Here is a 21212-nt window from a genome sequence, read left to right as displayed (position 1 = left end):
ACTTTGACTTTGACCTTGACCACACAAAAGATGCATTTCACAGTGTTTCGATGTACATGTGACTAATAAAGGGATCTTACCTCACCTCACCTTATCTCATCTCACCTCACCTCCTCTCAACACTCACCTCACCTCCCCTCTCCTCCTCCCCTCCCCTTTCCTCTCCTCCCCTCTCCTCCCCTCCTCTCCTCCCTTCTCGTCCCCTCCTCTCTCCTCCCCAACTCTCCTTCCCTTCCCTCCACCCCTCCACTCTCCTCTCCTCATCTATTCTCCTGCTCCCTCTCCTCCCCTCCCTCCTCCTCTCCCACCCTTCCCCTCTCCTCTCCTCCCCTCACCTTTCCTATCCTCCCCTCTCATCCCCTCCTCTCCTCCCCCCTCGTCCCCTCCCCAACTCTCCTTCCCTTCCCTCCACCCCTCCCCTCTCCTCTCCTCATCTACTCTCCTGCTCCCTCCCCTCCCTCCTCCTCTCCCCACCCCTCCCCTCTCCGCTCCTCCCCTCCTCTTCCCTCTCCTCTCCTCTCCTCTCCACTCCTCTCCTCTCCTCTCCTCTCCTCTCCTCTCCTCTCCTCTCCTCTCCTCTCCTCTCCTCTCCTCTCCTCTCCTCTCCTCTCCTCTCCTCTCCTCTCCTCTCCTCTCCTCTCCTCTCCTCTCATCTCATCTTATGTTCTTCCCTAGAGTAGAAATGTCAATGCTAAAGGGTGTATGTTGAGTGCGAAGGGGAGAACGTTGAAAGGAAGTTGACGAACCAATTACTTTATACAGAGTTTTAAGTGCCTGAAGAACGCAGTTAGGGTGGTGGTGGACGATGTGCAGGCAGATGGGATTTGTTTAGTTTGGCATCATGATCGACAGAGTCGTTATGGTCCGAAGGGGCTCTTCCTGTGCTACACTGTTCTCCGTCGCTCAAACGTTAATTCTGTTTCTCTCTCCACTGTATTAGCTGCTGCGTAGTGTTCATTATTTTCTGTTTTAAGCAGCTTTTAGAACAATACAGCCCAGTACAGGACCTTCGGCCCACGATGCTTTGCCGACATTTCATCCTGCTCTATGATCTATCTAAGCCTTCCTTCCCACACAGCACTCAATTTCTCTATCATTCATGTGCCCATCTAAGAGTCTCTTAAATGTCCCTAATATATCTGACCCCCACTACTTGCTCTACGATCTAACCTTTCCCTCCCATATAGCCCCTCATTTCTCGATCATTCAAGCACCCATCTAAGAGTCTCTTAAATGTCCCTAATGTATCTACCTCAGCACCTCTGCTGGCACTGCGTTCCACGCATGCGCCACTATCTGTATTAAAAACTTGCCCCTGACATCCACCTTATACCTTCCTCCCATAAAAATTATGCCCCTTCGTGTTAGCCATTTTCGCCCTGGGAAAAAAAAACGTCTCTGTCTGTCCACTCGATACATACCTCTCGTCATCCTGTACACCTCTATCAAGTCACCTCTCATTCTCCTTCTCTCCAAAGGGAAAGCCCGAGCTCCCTCAAACTATTTTCATTTGATTGTTCTTTAGTAACGTGGTCCCAGGAATGAATAGTTTTTGCCTCTGAGTTATACAGAGGCAGCTGTCACTGTTCTCCCTAATTAAGGAAGGTTGGGAGAAGATTTGGTAGAAGCATAACTACTAGCTTAATTCACATTGGCTACTTGACGATATTTATTACCATTAACCGATGATGTCAAGAGCAGAAAGCCGAGGTTTAACCTTTTTGTTCGAAGGTACAAGGGGGATATGAACAAAATCACAAGCAACTTTGCATTGGTCGGAGGTCGCTTTTTTCATGTTTGGTACAAGTATTCACTTATTGCTTTTCAATGAATAATTGCAGAGAAATCAATCACATGACGCCACTGCTCCTGTGGGAGTCCATCTGAATTCGATCCACTGGTTTGTCTCGTTGTGTGCTCTCACGGTTAAATAACACTGTTTTTAAAAGGAATACGCAGAATACAACGGAAAGTTGCGCTGATAAAATATCATGAATTTAGGCGGTATTAAATTGTCGTATCTTAGGCTGACCATAGAGAAGGCAATTCCACCAGTGGGCTCCAAGCCGGCTCTCTCTCTCTCTCTCTCTCTCTCTCTCTCTCTCTCTCTCTCTCTCTCTCTCTCTCTCTCTCTCTCTTTCTCTCGAGAGCAATTGCATTATTACTATTACCGTCTTCCTATACTCAAGGTCATGGCAGCTTCTATCCTGCTGTTATATTGTCGACCGATCCCTTGTTACGATCAGATGGATTCTTGACCTCACAATCTACCTCGTTGTGGCCTTGCACCTTATTGTCTGCCTGAACTGCATATTCTCCGCAACTGTAACACTATATTCTACATTCTGTTATTATTTTCCTTTGTTCTACCTCGATACGCTGAGATGGTGTCATGCAAAGCAAAGTTATATCCAGACACATGCGGCACTAATAAACCAATAAGTCTCAATCAATCAATATATTAATCTATTCTATTTCCTCGCATCACCGACAACTGACAGTATCTCACATGCTTGTCACTTACAGTTGAATCTGCAGGCATTGGAAGAATGTTTGTTTCTCTGTTATAAGAAGTATTTATTTATTATTGACTTCCAATGATAAATATCGGCGACTGCACATTCGATTTGGTCGATCAGTACGTGATTGATTCCAAGGGGATCTCCTTCAGAATGTCTATTTACACTATTCAGAACAGAGAACAGTACAGCATGGGAACAGGCCCCTCCACCCACGATTTTGTGCCGATCGAATTCAGATAATGACACCTAATCCCTTATCTCTGCACAGGGTCATTATCCCCTCACCCGCTTGCCGACTGCCTAACTAAAATCCATGTAGAGAACATCGACTTCTCTGCCCAATTTAGTTCCGTCACGCAGGCCGACACAATGCATAGGGAATAATGCCAGTTTCGGAACGGAAGGTTTCCATGCTCCAGACCGCGCTCAAAAGTTTGGAGTGAAGCACACCAATCCCCACCCGAACAAAATGTTCATGCTAACATATAGGTAATTTATACCACAGTGAGAGCACAATTCCTGCATGCAATTAAACTCCGATAATTTGCCACAAAATTGTTTGGAAATCCTGCCAGTTCTACACGGGCATCACCGGAATCCTGTTCTCCCACGTTGCCTTTGAAATTATTGCGTTCACTGGAAAATACAGTATTCTACTATGTAAAATCGTAAAAATTAAACGAAGCTAAATATGTGGGGAACGGTCCGCAAACTCAGACAGCCCGGCACCACCTGCCGCGACAGTGCATTGTTACTGCAATTTGATAAACAGAATTGTTTCAAAAATTTGATATAGTTCGATTTTCCCCTCCTCAGAATCAGAGGAAATGAATCTTGCCTCAATAACACAAAGTAAACCCGCTCTGAGAGACACGAATATTAGAATTGATCTTGCAATTGTATGATCGTGTTTCTTTGCAAGTTCGGACGAGATTCTTCCCCCCACCCCCCACCCAAGATTACAGGACACCACCAGTTCCTACGCGAAATCTCTTTACCAGAGCCTTCCTTCGTATGGTCCGAGATGTACTTCTGTACTGAAAAATTGTTAAGATTTCTTTCCTGCACAGGACGTCATTGCAGTAGGTTTACGCTGCAATTAAAGTTTTGATGAAAGTTTGTTTTGCAATTATGGGATTTGTTTCTTGTATTTATAGATTACCCGCCTCCACCTCTGATCTCCCTCAATCGCCCAAATGGAATCTTTTTCCCGGGGGAAGTGGTCATAATTCAGTGCGCGACGCATAGCCATTATACAGTCACGAAGTTTTACCTGAACAGCATCGATGGAGATGACGTGTCTTCTCCCCAGCCATCGAGCTGCACGGGGAGTACGGCCAATTTCACGGCCGAGGTGCTCAGCACGACTGGTCGGAGACAGTACAGTTGTCATTACAGTATGTCGATTGATGGAACAAACTTAAACTCTTCACTGAGTGAGATAGTCTCCGTTACTGTGACGTGTAAGTGCTTACCTTCATGAAAATAAAACACCCTGAACTTAGTACTCACGCTACTACCTGAAATATACAGGATACATCATAATCAGAGCTGGACATACAGTCCCCATACTTTGAGGAACAATTTTTGATGTTAGTAATCCAAACTTCGCAACAGATCTGGGGTAACCGGAGAAAAATCAGTTCATTCCAACAGGTTGATTGAGGCGTGTATGACAAGGTAATGTGGCGTTTAGCGTCACGCTATTACAGCGCCAGCGACCCGGTTTCAATTCCCGCTGCTGTCTGTAATGAGTTTGTACATTCTACCGGTGTCTGCGTGGCTTTCTTACGGGTGCTCCGGTTTCCTCCCACATTCCAAAGACGTACTGGTTAGGAAGTTGTGGACATATTATGTTGGCGCCGGAAGTGTGGAGACACTTGCGGGCTGCCCCCCAGAACACTCTACGCAAAAGATGCATTTCACTATATGTTTCGATGTACGTGACTAATAAAGAAATATTATCTTATCTTTCTTACGCCCTAAGCTGTCATATTCCTTTATTATTTGATTTATCTTGTTACATGATTCAATGCATTTCTCCCCGTTACGGTGCAATGCAGATGTGCAATAATGAAGCCGATGTTCTGCGCTGTTGCAGATGTCCCTGCGAAACCTGGCTTATATCTGCTGCGGCCGTCCGGCGAGCCCGCTGAAGGAGAGTCATTCAGCTTGCGATGCACGCTTCCAGAACACGAGCCTGGACTCGATGTCATCAGATTTCATCTGTACAAACTTACCGATACTCCGGATCTTATAGGATCGCACGCACGATCGTCGAACTCTTTCGAGGATTTCACCATCTCGGACGCGGCGTTGTCGGACGGAGGGACCTACATCTGCATGTACGAAGCACAGAGGTCTGGACGATGGTACAACTCAACGTACAGCGACACTGTAACTGTAACTGTATCAGGTGAACACCTACGTGAGCCTGCCGGTGGAATATTCATTGCTTTAGCAACCACATGCAGCGAGTAACCATGGAGATAGCCGGACCTTGAGGATAGGGCATGGGCAATTCTTTCTGTCATTCAACGAAGGTTCAAATTGTTCCCTCAGACAGACCGGTCGAGTATCGTGTACAGTTCCGCTTGTCAATTTACGGGAAAGAGAGAGAGAGAAAGAGAAAGAGGGAGAGAGAGAGAGAGAGAGAGAGAGAGAGAGAGAGAGAGAGAGAGAGAGAGAGAGAGAGAGAGAGAGAGAGAGAGAGAGAGAGAGAGAGAGAGAGAGAGAGAGAGAGAGAGAGAGAGAGAGAGAGCAGAAGAAATTCGCCGGGATGTTGCCTGGAATGGAGGGCGGCAGTTAGAAGCAGTGACTGGATATCTGGGTTTATTATCAGTGGAACGTGGGAGGATTATCTCTGACCTGAGAGAGGTTCATAAATTTCTGAAATGCATAAGGAGAATAGATGATCAGAATCCCTATTTGTCCAGGTAAGGGCAGTCCAGAACTGGAGATAGTTTTAAGTCGAGAGGGGAGAACTTTAAAGGAGAACTGAGGCGTTATATATTTTTTTACACAGAGGGTGGTGCGGCCAGTGGAAGAGGTCACCACCAGATACAGCAAGGTTTGGAGCAGTTAACGTTATGGGCGGAGTAATCGCAGGTGGAGTTTAGTCCTGTCATGTGTGAGGTGGGACAGTATATAGTTAATTGTAGGACCCTTCACGGCATTGATGTGCAGAAGGATTATGCGGTCCGTCCATATCTCTCTGAAAGAGACAAGGAAAGTAGAGAAGTGGTAAATAAAGCAAATAGAATAACCCAATCAGGAAAGAAGTCATATTGTTGTCCCGTAATTCAATTCTCACTGCTATCCGATGTAAAGTTACACAGTGCCACGAGGTCGATCCGATAAAACACGTTTATTAGCGGTGCACCGCTAAGGAGAAGGCACTACAGCACTCATCAACAGTAGCTTCCCGAGTTCTCCCGGTACGAAGGGGTAGACAGAGATTTATACAGGTATTGTCACGCACACTTAATGCATACGACGCCGCGAGTTTCGGTCAACTCGACACAGACATCGCACCTATTGTTTATTATAGTTTAGTTATAATCAAGAAATTTAAAGGCAGGTATCACCCCTCATTGTTTAGACCAAGATTCCACCTCGATGTTTATTGCACCCAGTATCGCTACAGTCGAGCAGGTCGGGACAGATCAATACCCGGAACAAAATATTTACCACTCCATCTAGTGAGCCAGTGGCTTGCTTGCTCTTGCTGGAGAGGTACTTTTTCTATCAGCTATAGGTATGGTCACAATTCTTAACCCTTTTCTTCCTCAATATGACATGCTTGTCTTCATTACGAGGGGCATAGAGTATAAGAGTCATGAAGTCACGTTGTAGTTCTATAAAATTTTGGTTAGGCTGCACGGAGTATTGCGGGCAGTTCAGGTTGTCCATTACAGGAAGGATGTGCGGAGTTTGGAGAGAGCTCAGAAGAGGTTTATCAGGATACTGCCGGGATTAGTGGGTCAGGAGAGGTTGGACAATCTTGGATTGTTTCCTATGGAGCGTCGTAGATTGAAGGGCAGACCTGATGGACGTTTATAAAATCACAGACTGGGGAGGCAACCTGAATATTGATCCCAGGGTAGAAGTGTCAAATACTGGAGGGTATGGATTTAAGGTGCGAAGGGGAAAGTTTAAGTGGATAGCCGGGTCAGTTTTGTTTTGCACAGAGAGTAGTGATTGTCTGGAACGCGCTGCCAGGGGAAGCACAAACGATAGTGGCCTTCAAGCGGCTTTTGGCTAGGTGCATGACTATGCAGGATTTGGAGACATATAGACGGTATTAGTTTAATTTCGCAACATGCTCGGAATCGACAAGGTGGTCCTAAGGGCCTGTTACCGTGCTGTACTGTTCTAAGTTCTGTGTTCCATGGTGAATATCTGGAACAAGCTGTCAGAGCCATAGAGTGACAGAGCAATGAACACACAGGAACAGTCCCTCCGCCCAACTGTTCCATGTCGACCACAGCATCCTCCCGGCTAGTCCCTGTTGCCCGCGTTCGGCCCATAACCCTCCAAGCCCCACCCTTCCATGTACCCATCCAAATGACTCAAGTATTCCAAGTGTACCCGCTTCGACCACTTCCTCTGGAATCTCATTCCAGCGACTTACCACACTCTCTAGAATGGTTACCTCTCAGGTCCCTTTTAAATCTCCTCCCCTCTTATCTTGCGTCTGTCTCCCCTAGTTCTGGACTCTCCAACCCTCTGGAAAAGACGGTGACAGTCCGCTTTATCCGTACCCCTCATGATTTTATAAACTCTTATGAGGACACCCCTCATTCCCCTAATCTCCAAGAAATAACAATCCAGCACGGCCAACCTCATGGTAGAGCGGAGGAGGTAGTGTAAGCGGATACAATTAAAATATTTCGATTAGATGTGTATACGTTGCTGGATACGGAAGGCGCAGAGGGATCCGGACCGAATGTAGATAACTGGGATTAGCATAGATAGCCATCACTGTCAGCGTAGACGATATGCGATGAAGGGCGCCTTTCTAATCACTTTGACTTCTGGTTCTGTGATTCCGTTCCGGATTAATATCGTCACAAAGAGAATGGATCTTTGTAATTCCCTATCCCGGAGTCAGTGGATGCTCATTGTCTGCGTATATTAGAGACTGAGATCAGTCGAGAATTACACGATCTCATGGAATATGCAGCAGATCCTAGGGAATGAAAGGACTCCTCCTGCTTCGATGCCCCCTGACCTTATAGTGTCTGCTGAGCATCAACAGGGCGGCACGGTGGCGCGGAACGTACATCCGTTGCCTCGCTGCACCTGCGACCCGGGTACAATCCTCCAATGTGTGGAAGTTTCCACGCCCTCCCTGCGACCGCGTGGGTTTCCTACGGAAGCTTAGGTTCCAATTCACATTCAAAAGACGTGCGGGTTGCTTACGTTAATTGGCCGCTGTAAATTATCCCAGGTGTGCGTATCTGGGTGGTAAAATCCGAAGGGAATATGGGGAGAATAAATGAGTAAATGAGTGCTTAATGGTCGACAGGGATTCGCTGCGACGAAGAATCAGTCTCCCTATGCTATTGCGGGAAATAGAGTAAAGGTAGCTCCTTGTTTTTCAACGCGAGGAGACGTAACATTTGAATCAGGTGAGATCACTAGCTGGCGTTGACAATTCGGCTTTTCTTTGCCTTCCGGAGCCAACACTTGATCTTGGTGACGTCACTGGATGCTAATCTGCAACTTTGCCCAGAGCAATCTCCCTACGTAACTGAACTGAACCAAAATTAATAACCGGAACTTAAATCTATCGGCCTCACAACTTCAGGGGCCTGAGTTCGACCCTGGGCTCGGGCACTCTGTGTGGAGTCTGTACGTTCTCCCCGTGACGGCGAGGGTTCCTAGTCTCCTTCCATATCACAAAACAAATGTGCTGGTTGGTCAACTGGTCACTGTGATTTACCACTTAGTTTAAGACAACAGCAAAAACATCAGGGAGTATATCGGCAAGTGAGAGAGCGTCAGCTGTAGGGATGAGAGGAGCTCAATGGTGGAGAGAATGCACTTCTAGGAGGGACCATGGAGCAGGTGGTCCGAATGGCTTTCTTCGTTGTCATAACAATATGTTAACCAGACGAGTTGCAGTAAAATACTCTGCCTGTTTGGAAGTTCCTGGGAGGTAATTGGGGGATAGTTTTCCTCCATTATCGAGGCTTTATTCTCAATGACTCCAATATTAGTCTCTATTCCTACAATCATTGCTTGCCAACTGTCCCAACTGTCTCAACCTGCCAATAAAGCTGACTTTGCCTATTTTATTATGTCATCCAACATTTAACAGCTCGGATAAACAGACCGACGGCGTCACTTCTAAGATCGTCAGGAATATTCACAGAAGGAGAAAACATCGAAATCACCTGTTCCGCGCCCGAACACGGTGTTGAAGTCGAATTCCATTTGCTCAAAGTGGGAACAGATTCGTCCCGCGCTCCCGTCGCAACGGAAACTGCACGGCGCACTGCGTATTTCACCATCAGCAACGTCAATGTGACAGAGGGAGGGAAGTACGCGTGCATCTATGAGGTGGAGAAAGACGGGATGGTGTACGGCTCGACTCCAAGCTCTGAGGTGACGGTGACTGTCATTGGTGAGTGATGTGTGCATTACTGGAGCACCCGGTGACCGAAGATTAACAGACCAATGAGTGACAAACTAACACTCTGAAATAAACAAAATAGCGAAACTGCATGTAGATTTCAAGCTCGCGATTCATTAAACACGGTGACTAACATGCGCTGAATCGAGATCAACATACATCCGTATGGGATTTCCAAACGCGGGCTGATGCTCCGCCCCACGCTTGGGTCGTTTGCAAAGAGGTTGGATGGAGATCTACCAAACAGAAATAAAAGGAGGGACAGGGTTAAGGGCCAAGTTGCAGTTGTAGACAACACCGGTGAGCCGAATAAGGGAATTACAGAGATGTCGAACAGTGCTCGATGTGGAGTGGACGGGAAGGGGATTTGAACATTGTGGAAATAAAAAAAACCCTTGAGGATGGTACAGAGAAAGGTAGAGGTTTTGCGCCATGAGGAGGGGTTAAATAGGCGGGTATACATGCTCCAATGCACAAAGGAAGGGGTCCATATAATCCACATTCCCTCTCCTAACCCCAGCTCCCTGCTACCCCTTCCACGAAGAAGGCATGTAATCCAGCGGCTTTACCTCCTTAGGGATTTGAGCAGATTTGGTATGTCACTAAAGACTTCTGCAAATTTCTACAGACCTGCATTTAACGTGGAACAGTACAGCACAAGAACAGGCCTTTAGGCCCACAATGTTGTCCCGAACTAAATACATCAGTAATACAATGCCCAAATAAACTAATCCATTCTGCCTGCACGATGCCCATATCGTACCCTTTCCTTCACATACATGTGCCTATCTCAGAGCTTCTTGAACGCCCGCATCGTACCTGCCTCCAAAACCACACCGGGCAGCGCATTCAAGGCACCCACCACACCCTGTGTGAAAATCCTTGCTCCGCACATCTCCTTTGAACTTAACCCCTGTCACCTTAAATGCATGCCATTTGGTATTAGACATGTACAGTGGATAGCATTCTGACTGGGTGCATCACAGCTTGTTACGGAGGATCCAACGCTCAGGATCGCAAGAGGCTGCAGAGGGTTGTAAACTCAGCCAGCTCCATCACGGGCACAACCCTCCCCACCAACGAGGACATCGTCAAGTGGCGGTGCCTGAAAAAGGCGGCATCCATCACTAAAGACACTTACACTCCGTGATATGCCCTCTTCTCGTTACGACATTCGGGGAGGTGGTTCCGGAGCCTGAAGACCCACACTCAGCGATTCATAACAGCTTCTTCCCCTCCCCCATACGATTTACGAACGGTCTTTGAACCCAAGAACACCTCCTCTTTGTACCTTTTTGTCTTTGCACTGTACTGCTGCCGCAAAACAACAAATTACACGTCATCTCAGTGATAATAATTCTGATTCTGATTCTGAATCATCAGATGAAAATAGGCTCCAGGATCGGAACCTCCGGGTTAAGTTGTAGAAGTAGTTCTCCTGTGACGGAAGATCACGGGGATTGGATCGAAGTAATAAGATAGCCTTCAGCATCAGAATTGTTTAACATGGTTTCCGGGTTAAGTTGAGGAAGTTCTTTTCCGATGAAGTAAGATTAAGAAAATCGGCGGATACCCATTGGGATTTAAAAGGACGAGGTGATTTCTTTGAAAGACTGGAAATTCTCACTTTTCTTGACAGAGGAGCGCAGAAGCTTGCCTGGCTTGTCTGGAACCAAGGATCGTTACATTAAAGTAAGGGTTTGCCCATTCTGCAGACAGGCAAGTGAAAACATCTTCACCGGAGGGTGACGGATCGTTGGAGGCTTGCGATAGCACAGTCGCAACTGAATCCCTGGAAGGTACGGCGCTGGCATCCTGGAATCCAGTGCAATGAATCCCAAAGGAGCACTGTAGTGCAACTACACTGCACTATTCAAGGACAAAAGAACACAGGAGGGGATTGCAAACCGAGGAGTAATGAGCAACAGGTTGTCTGTGTGAAGCACAAAACTATTGTTCGATCAAGAGATCGATGAGCTATGGAGTTCTTCCCTCCATCACCTTCATGGACATTTATATTCAACACTCAGAATATGGAAGCTCAGGAAAGCCTTAGGTTGGTGTTGTTGTTGGTAGTGCAGCATGTTGCTGTAGGTTGCAACAGGACATTGATAGGATGCAGAGCTGGGCTGATAAGTGGCAGATGGAGTTCAACCCGGATAAGTGTGAAGTGATACACTTTGGAAGATCGAACCTGAAAGCAGAATACAAAGTTAATGACAGGACTCTCAGCTGTGTGGAGAAACAGAGGAATCCTGAGGTCCACGTCCATAGATCTCACCAGGTTGGCGCGCAGGTCGATAAAGTTGACAAGAAGGCTGGTGGTGTGTTGGCCTTCATTAGCCTTGGTATTAAGTTCAAGAGTCGCGATGTAATGTTGCATCTCGATAAAACTCTCGTTGGACCACACTTGGAGTATTGTGTTCAGTTCTGGTCGCCTCATTATAGGAAAGATGTGGAAGCTTTAGATAGCGTGCAGAGGAGATTTACCAAGATGCTGGAGATCACGTCTTATGAGGATAGGTAGAGCGAGCTCAGGCTTTTCTCTTTGGAGAGAAGGAGGATGAGAGGTGACTTGATAGAGGTGTACAAGATGATCAGAGGCATAGATCGAGTGGACAGTCAAAGACCTTTTCCCAGAGCGACAATGGCTAACACGAGGGGACATGATATTAAGGTGATTGGAGGAAGGTATAAGGGGGATGTCAGAGGTAATTCTTTTACACAGAGAGTGGTGGGTGTACTGCCGGGAGCAGTTGTGGGGGAAGATACACTAGGGACATTTCAGAGACTCTTAGATAGACACATGAAGGATAGAGAAATGGGGGCTACGTGGGAGGGAAGGGTTAGGTCGATCTTAGAGCAGGATAAAATGTTGGCACAATATCATGGGCCGAAGGGCCTGTACTGTGCTGTAATGTTCTATGTTCTGCGTTATTAATATTTATTAGTTTTTGTGACTTGATTCGTAGATCTCCTTCCCAGGCCTTCAATAACGCGGACACCAATTCTACCTTTCGTCTTGGAAGGGGAATCGACGACCATAAGATGCATTGTTCCCGAATTGTATGGCGAGACAATGTGTTACTTGCTCAAAGATAACGGGCCGAATCCACGCCGTTCAGAGCTCCTCGGCAGAGAAGAGCACTCCTGCAGCTTTGCAATTGAAAGCGCCGATATCGCAGATGGAGGAAATTACACATGTCTCTACGAAGCACGCGTAGCCTGGAGAACGGTGCACTCTCGCCTGAGTGAAACTCTTCCTTTAACGGTGAGAGGTGAGCATCACAATGCATATGCCGCACACACCGCCATCGTACCAATATTTCTCCGTTTCTTAACCAGGGCCTCCACTGTTATTCTTCTTGAATCTATTTTCAGAGAGTGATGTATATCTTACCTACACTTTTCATTGATTGATAAAGTTGATTAATTGTTAGCTGTCCAAAGATCTACGAAGTTTGCAATTGGGACGGTATGCCTTTGATTTATCGAGCCGATTTCTCTACACTACCAACCTCAAGGCCACAAATTAGTATCCTTATGATGACCCTTTAAGTTTATGGTGGCGTTTATGGTCCAAAACAACCTGTCCAATCCTTGTGCTTTCCGTTCCTCTTGAAGTGTTCACACGACTTAAATAGAATACCTTCTGTTATTTTGGCGAATATGTTCCCGATGTTCTCATTCCTCCTCGCGAGGTATTTAGTCATAAGATGTAGGTGGGGGATAAGTTTATTGGTTATTTATAAAGCGATTTGGATGTGAATGTACAAGACCTGGTCAGCACGTTTGCTGTGGTATCTTAAACAGCGAAGAATGGTCCCAACAATTACAATGGGATGTTGGTTAACTTGGTAAGGGGGCAGAGGAACGATAAGTCCGAAGTATTGCATTTTGGGAAGTCAAACCAGGATAGGAATTGTACGGTGAATGGACGGAGCCTGGGGAGTGTTGTGGATCGGAGGGACCGAGGAGTACAAGTGTACATTTCGCTGAAAGCGGCGTCACAGTTACGCAGAGTGATGAAGAAGTCATTTGGAACGCTGGCCTTCATCAGTCAGAGCAGTGAAGGGAGTCGGGACATTATGTTACAATCGTACAAGATTTTGGTGAGAGGGCACATGGAATATTGTGCACAATGTTGGTCTCGCTGTTTTTGGAAACACGCCATTAAACTGGAAAGAGTGCAGAGAAAATTTACGAAGATGCTGCCAGAACTCGAGAACCTGAGTTATAGGAAGAGATTGGACAGGCTAGGACTTTATACCTTGGAACGTAGGAGTTTGAAGGGTGACCTAACAGAGGTGCATAAAGTCATGATGTGTATAATGAGGATGAATGCACATAGTCTTTTTTTCCCAGAGAAAGGGATCTGAAAACGAGAGGGTGTGGGTTTAAAGCGAGAGGTGAAAGATTTAAAAGGGTCCTGAGTGGCCACGTCTTCACGCAAAGTTTGGTGCGTATGTGAACTAAGTGGTTGAGGCAGGTGCAATAACGACATTTAAAAGACTTTTGAACAAGTACACGGGTAAGAGGGAATAAGATGGATCTGGACCAATAGCGGGCAAATGGCAGTAGCTTGGTGGGCAGCATGGTCGCATGGACGAGTTTCTCCGAAGGAAGAGTTTCCGTACTGGATTACTCTATGACTCTATGGCTCTGTTATTCAGCAGCTTCAGCCTGCTCCACCGTTCAACCGAATTGTGGCCCATTGTACATTTCCCAGTTTTGTTCAGGCAAAGGTTCCAGATTCAGTTTCAGCAGCACAGTTTCAGCTCACATGTTCTGCAAAAGAGGAAAATAACCCTTGTGGACTTCTGTCCATTTGGTTCATTTATCTCCAATAGAGTGCTTATTCAGAGATCAGAAAAGTAAACCGAATGACGGTAGTCAACAGTGCCGGATATGATTACAAAGATCGCTGTCTGGATTATCGAGAGGCGGTTCTCAGAATGGGCAAGACTTGATCAGGATGTTTGATGAAACCTCATGTAGAATAAGCAAGAGGGTGAATTTTGTCTTTTTGTCCTGTTCAGGCGGGTGGGTAAAATATATATTTGCAAAAAAAATATTTAACGTGGACAAAACAGGTTATTGGGTCACTCATATTAGAGGAATGTCAGGTGCTGGTGAAGTAACATAAACCGCAATATTTGACTAAGAAAACGTTGCCAAATCAGTTTTAATGGGTGAGAATCAACAGCGAGATATCACTGTGGATGCGGGACTTTCAGTGTAAAATGGAGAATGCTGGATACCCTTCGAAGGAAGAAAATATTTGTGGAAAGAGAACCAAATTCAAGTTTTAGATTTAAAAAAAACAAAAAAGCGGCAAGTGATTTCCAACACGGTCTTGTATTTCATTGGATGCTATGTACAATATGAGCACAATGTTAAGCAGACAGGTTGTGAAGAGGTCGTTCACGGACTAATATAAAATACGTATTTATTTTGCAGCCCCGTTGTCGAAGCCCAACATATCGATTTCCTATCGACATCAATTTCAAGATTATATTATTAACTGCACTGTTCCTGTGCTGTATCCGGGAAGTAACATCTACTTGTACAAAGTTGTTGGGGGTCAATATCGCCAAGTGACATCCGCCCGGATGTCGGGTGTTACAGCAACTTTCCTCATCTCTAATGTAAGTGCGGCGGTGGAAGGCAACTACACATGCTATTCTGAAACAGCAGCGGGAGGTAGACTGTTGAAGTCGTCGTTTAGTGACGTCATTGCAGCGCCATTGGAGGGTAAGAGAAGTGAACTTCAGGATTAATTTTGCGTTCATCTGTTCCTTTTTCTCGATATCTCAAGTCATTTGTAGCATATTTTAAGACGTTCACGTGGTTGCAAAAAATGTCTAGCTTTATATTGCGTGAGCGCACTGGACAACCTAAGAATATAAGAACGTAAGAAACCGGAACAGGAGTAGGCCATATGGCCCGTCGAACCTTCTCCACCATTCAATACGATCATGGCTGATCTGGCCGTGGACTCAAATCCACCTACCTGGCCTTTGCCCCATTACCCTTGATACACCTACTATGCAAACATCTAACTAACTGTGTCTTAAATCCAGTTAATGAGGTAGCCTCTACAGCTTCCCTGGACAGAGAATTACACAGATTCACTGTTCTTTGGGAAAAACAGTTTCTCCTCAACTATGTCCTGAATCTGTTCCACTGAATCTTGAGGCTATGTCCCCCCCCCCCCGTTCAAGTCTCACCATCCAGTGGAAACGACCTTTCTGCCTCTATCTTGTTTGTCCCTTTCATAATTTTATACATTTCCATAACATACCCTCCCATTCCATGAGATACCCTCCCAGGATAGAACTTGTACAGTGAATGGACGGACCCTGGGGAATGTTGTGGATCGGAAGGACCGAGGAGTACAAGTGTACAGTTCGCTGAAAGCGGCGTCACAGTTGTACACGGTGATGAAGAAGGCGTTTGTGGTGCCCTTCATCAGTCACGGCATTGGAGTCGGGACATTATTTTGCAGTCGTACAAGACGTTGGTGAGACAGCACATGGAATATTGTGCACAATTTTGTTCTCCATGTTGTGGGGGCTGACACATTAGGGACATCTAAGACTCTTAGACAGACGCATGATAGAAAAATAGGGGGCTATGTGGGAGTGAAGGGTTAGATAGATCTTAGAGCAGGAAAAAATGTCGGCACAACATTGTGGGCTGAAGGGCCTGTACCGTGCTGTAGTGTTATATGTTCTTCTGAATTCCAGCGAGTATAGTCCCATGCGACTCAATTTCTCCTCATATATTAACCGCCTCGTCTCCGGACTGAGCTTGGAGAACCTCCTCTGCACCGCCTTCATAGCCAGTATATCCTACCTCAAGTAAGGAGACCAGAACTGCACGCAGTAACGATTATAATTCGTGCTCAGATTTAAAACAAAAGTAGAACCATCTTTTTTGGCACGAAAAGTCGCGATATCAATCCGAGAATTCGAACACAAATGTCAGCCCTCTGCCTCCTTCGCTCGAGGGAGTGTAGTCTCAGCCTATCACGTCTCTCCTTAGAACTCAACCCCCCGAGTCCTGGTAACATTCGCGTCAATGCTCAATGAATCTGAGAACCTGAAACTGATCGGATTGTCTCTGGGCACCATTGAGAGATGTAAGGACGGAATGGATGGTGAATTCTTGCGGTACAAACGGAACAAGTACTGCGTGACAACTTTGTGAAACTTAGTGTAATGACGGATTTGCCTCCACAGATTCGAATCCGCGACCCTCCGTTTTAGCATTGTGCCTTGGAGGATTCACCGTTGCACTGTTCGTCCTGTTACTTGCCGTCCTTTTCTGTAAGAAATCGTGGCACTGTGAAACTTCACAAGGTAAGACAATAATAATCTCCTCATCCAATCCGGAGCACACAGACTTTTGCACTGGCTTACCCTGCAAGGCACTAGAAAGTGCTGTGGCCAAGGGAATGATCAGGGAATCCGGAACCTGAACTGAACTTACCAACTGGACTCCCTGAGAAGTCAGGACTGACGCAGGCTCTCGACCCGATTGGTTAACCACCCCTCTGCCTCCACAGACGCTGCTCTACGCGCCGAGATCCTCCAGCAATCTGTTGCTTTGTTCGGGATTACAGCGGTTTTGGAGTGTTCCCTCTCTGACCTACTTTTCTCATTGAAAAGATCCCTTTCACCCAGTCTCCTGGTTATCTTATCAATAATCTCACTGGACTTTATATGGGAATTTTACTTCTTTAATCCGACTCGGATCAAGCGCACTGAGTCCTTGCGTCATACGTAAGACACCCTGAATTGGGTTTCAAAAGAAATCACACTGCTGCGCACAGTGTTGAGCTGACTCGATATTGCTCGTTCTGCGCTACAGTACGAGATGTATTTCTAAACTCTATTAATCAAATAGCCTCTGAGTGTCTTAAAGGGCTGGACTTTAGTGCAAACATATTGCAGTGTTCTCTTTTTATGCATCTTCTCGCAGCAATCTCCATTGCTGTTGATAAAAATGCACATCTGCTGGAAGGGTATTAAATAATGATTACAGGTGTATTTTACCAACAGCAAATGTCACATTTCATCACGTTGCTTTTTTTTGCAACCCACCGATGTTGCCCATCTCTGTACTTTATTGCTTTCACTTGTCCATGCATTGTCTTGTACAGATTCATCCGATCTTCAAGCACACTTACTGAGTGACTGGGAGGCCGGAGTCGATGTCGGGGATTTAGTGGATCGGGAGACTCTGCTTTGATATTGAATGGGTGGCTCTGAGACGTTGAAACTGCAAAGTAAGAAAACAAAACATTCGTTGAAAGAAGTTCCACCGCCACCAAATTAAATAAAAGAAGAGAAGCTATTTATTGTAAAAAGCAAGCAGAAATAATAAATTACCTGCAACGAACGCGGTTAACTTCCCTACATATGTCAACCCCTTAATTCAAGGATTCACCCCAATGGATATTCTCTGCATGGCCTGCAAAGGAAGCATATTTTTACTTATCGAAGGATGTCTACACTGTACATAACGCCACAGATGGGATATCAACCAGCACCGTGTAATCCTGAATCAAATCTTCTTTTATTTATCAGGTGTGATTTGGAATGACGCCAGAATTTTATTAACCTCCCTGATTATTTCATGTAGGTAAATGCCAACCTTTGTGTTCTATGTCCCAGGACCCTCTGCTCTGCATTTCAGCGTGTTCCATTCTCACTTCGCTTAAATATTAATTTTCCTTTCCGTTCTTTCTCTCAGTCTCACAGTTTTGCGCCATTTCCTTCATCTTCCACAGTTATCTTCGTCCCTTCTTGCGGAACGTCTCTTTCTCCATTTTATGGCTCGTTCTGTCCTGCCCGCAAATTGATGGACCAGCCTTATTCATAATAACAACCAATCGGTATTATCATCGACGTCATTCGCATCGATTGCGAATAGTTGAGACCCCGGCACTGATTTTCATGCCAACTCACTGATTGTCAGCCTGAAGCCAAAGTCAAAGTCAGAATTAAAGTTGAGAAGTGCAATGAAAAACTTTCCTGCTGCAGCATCACAGGCACTCAGCATCATATAGACAGCGTTCGCAAGGTAAACGTCAATTAAACATAAATTATACACATCCTTTCCAAGGAAGAACAATTAGAACAAAAACAAACTCAAAGCCCATTTTAGTGCTTCGTAGTGTTGAAGCAATACATTTATCCTGATACTTTCCACTTTTTGTTAGTTGGACAAAACTTTATATATACCAATATATTGCCCCAACGCCATACACTCTAGCAGTGTGCAATAACCTTATATGTGGCATTTTATCGAAAGCCTTCTCTACGAATTCAAAACAAGGCACATCCATTGGCTACCCTTTATCCGTCTTTGTTTCTCACTTGTTAAATTATTCCAGCAAATTTGATCAACACAATATTTCCCTTTCATGAAAGTAAACACTTTCTTTTTGGTCGGGTTATGACTTTCCAAATATGCAGCAATTATCTCTTTAATAATAGACTCCAAAGCACCCAGATCCACCTGCGTCCTAAATATCTGCAAGCTAACCCCACATCGATCACACTCTTCTTTCTTCTATTGACAAAATAGGCAAGGTCACATTTTCCCATATTACAATCCATATGCTACAATTTTGCTCCCTCAGTGAACTTACCTACGTTTCCTGCAGACCCTTTATGGCTTACTTTCATGTCAGTCTTTGTAATCAGGAAGTACTGCACATAAATTGTAAAAATAAAAGCGCCCCGGAATACTTCCAACCGGTGACACCACCTGTAAAATCTTGCCAACATGAAAAACTAATATCATGCATTGTTCTCCTCCATCAACGTTAGATTGCCAATCTTCGATCCACACCTCGTAGATTTCTGCAATATCTTTGCATGCGGCACCTTATCGTAACTATTACTGACTTAAATGTTTTATTTAATATAGATTTTAAATCAATAAAGATTATTTCCGTTGTGAAATGTTTGTTGTGGTCCCTCAGCACTGAAGCAGGCAGCCTACGACATAATCTCATGTCATACTGGGAAATTGCGACAGGACAGGGGGTCGTTAGGCCTCTTGGACTTCTGTCGTTTGAAGATGACCGTTCATGGATTTATGGACTCATCGAGGGATACAACACAGATACAGGCCTTTCTGCCCACGGTGTTCTCCCAACCATCAGCCGCCCTCTTTTACTTATCCCATAATAATACTCGTGGATCCGATAGTAATAGGATCCTACAAATAATATCCAACGTTATTTCCCGCACGTTCTCATCAACTGTACCGAGATCCATTCATCTATCGCACTCATAGAGTTATACAGATGTACCGCGCAGAAACTGACCCTTCCTCCCAGCAGGTACATGGCGAACTTTTTGCCCATCTTCACAATTCCTACTTGCCCGCATTAGCACCATATCCTTCTGTGCCTTGCCTACTCAAGTGCATGTCTCAATGCCTCATAAATCTAATGATTTCACGTCTCCTCTGTCGGCACGTTCCCGATATGAAGCACATTCTGTGCAAAAAAACCCACACCAACTTCCTTCCTCTCGCTTTAACTTATGCCCTCTCACTTTCGATACAGTGGCCAATTTATTCAGAAACGTGCTTGTCTTTAGAAAGTAGCGGTGTGGGGGGTGGGGTGGGGGAAACTCGAGCACTGGAAGGAAACCCACGAGGCCACAGGGAGAAGGCGCAATATCCGCACAGACAGCGCCCAGTGCCAGGATCGGACCCGAACCTCTGGTGCTGTGAGGCAGCGGTTCGATCAGTTGTGCCACTGCGCAGTCCAAACCCATACCTTACACCTTCAGGTCCTCACCTTTGCAAATAAGGATTATTCATGCAGAAGTCTAAGCAGATGTTTGAGGATGTCTCATGCCACATCCTATTAAGACTTTGAGTTTCAGATTCACATAATCCACTGGATGGATATATTTTCACTCTTGCAAGCTTGTACTTTTTTTTATTTCTCCAGGCTGAGGGGCGACCTGATAGATGTACACAAAGTTATGAGATAAGATAAGATATGTGTCTCGAAATAAGTCACATGTGCATCGAAGCACACAGTAACATGCATCTTTTGCGTAGACTGCTCTGGGGGCAGCCCGCAAGTGTCGCCAACTTAGCATGCCCACAACTTCTTAACCTGTACGTCTTCGGATTGTGGGAGAACGTACATACTCCTTGCAGACAGCAGCGGGAATTGAAACCGGGTCGCCGGCTCTGTAATAGCGTTACACTAACCGCCACACTAGAGAGAAAGAGAGAGAGAGAGAGAGAGAGAGAGAGAGAGTGAGAGAGGGACAGACAGAGGGTCAGACAGACATAAAGAGAGAGACAGATGGACAGAGAGAGGAGGGGAGAGAGAGAAAGACTTTGGAACGTTGGAGGAAACCGGAGCACCCGGAGGAAACCCACGCAGAAACACTAGTAGAACGTTCAGACTCCTTACAGAGAGCGGCCGGAATTGAACCCTGGTCGCCGGCGCTGTAACAGTGTTACGCTAACCGCTACACTACCACAGGGTCTCTTTCCCAGGGTCCAGATGTCAAATACTGTAGGGTATAGCTTCAAGGTGGAAGGGGGTGGGGTGTGGTTTTTGGAAAGTCAAAGGAGATTTACAAGGCATTGTTTTTAATACAGCGAGTGGTAGGTGCTGGAAAGTGCTGCCGGGAGGTAGTGGAAGGACATATGGTCGCATCTTTGAAGAGGCCTATCGACAGGCGCGTGAATAGGCAGGGAATGGAGGGATATGGGTCGTGTGTGTGCAGGCAGATGATATTAGCTTAAACTGGTATCAAGGTCTGCGCAGAAATCGTGGAATAAAGACCCTGTTCCTGTCCAATATTCTATACTCACTCATTTCCCACCCAGTTCTTCGAAGGTTTAGCATCCATATTCCGGGTGTTCCCCATTCACACCTTACTTCAGTGCAGCCTCAGAATATAGCTAGAATCAGGTTTATTGTCTCTGAGATATGTCGTTTAATTTGTTATTTTGTGGCAGTAGTACAGTGCAAGACAAAAAGACATAAACGGTACGAT

The 21212-nt window shown here is 45.7% G+C and overlaps 1 protein-coding gene across 7 annotated transcripts in view; it reads left to right on the top strand.

Annotated features, from left to right (window-relative positions):
* LOC127566442 (uncharacterized) overlaps positions 1-19062 on the top strand; it is a 190012-nt gene extending 170950 nt beyond the window's left edge. For 6 of the 7 annotated variants that reach the window (XM_052008861.1, XM_052008855.1, XM_052008858.1 and 3 more), the window contains 7 exons: positions 3680-3985; positions 4624-4938; positions 8848-9153; positions 12135-12440; positions 14623-14916; positions 16407-16526; positions 17330-19062. In XM_052008861.1, the coding sequence (XP_051864821.1) occupies positions 3680-3985; positions 4624-4938; positions 8848-9153; positions 12135-12440; positions 14623-14916; positions 16407-16526; positions 17330-17418 (1736 nt within the window). In that variant the 3' untranslated portion in view covers positions 17419-19062. Of the gene's footprint in view, positions 1-3679; positions 3986-4623; positions 4939-8847; positions 9154-12134; positions 12441-14622; positions 14917-16406; positions 16527-17329 lie in introns of those variants that run through there. The other variant, XM_052008862.1, reaches the window with a different exon arrangement.
* Positions 19063-21212: the final 2150 nt, after the last annotated feature.

The sequence above is a fragment of the Pristis pectinata genome, chromosome 41 (assembly GCF_009764475.1).
Source record: "Pristis pectinata isolate sPriPec2 chromosome 41, sPriPec2.1.pri, whole genome shotgun sequence".
Taxonomy (NCBI): Eukaryota; Metazoa; Chordata; class Chondrichthyes; order Rhinopristiformes; family Pristidae; genus Pristis; species Pristis pectinata.
Note: the sequence above shows the minus strand (reverse complement) of the source record. Positions and strands in the feature narration are given on the sequence as shown.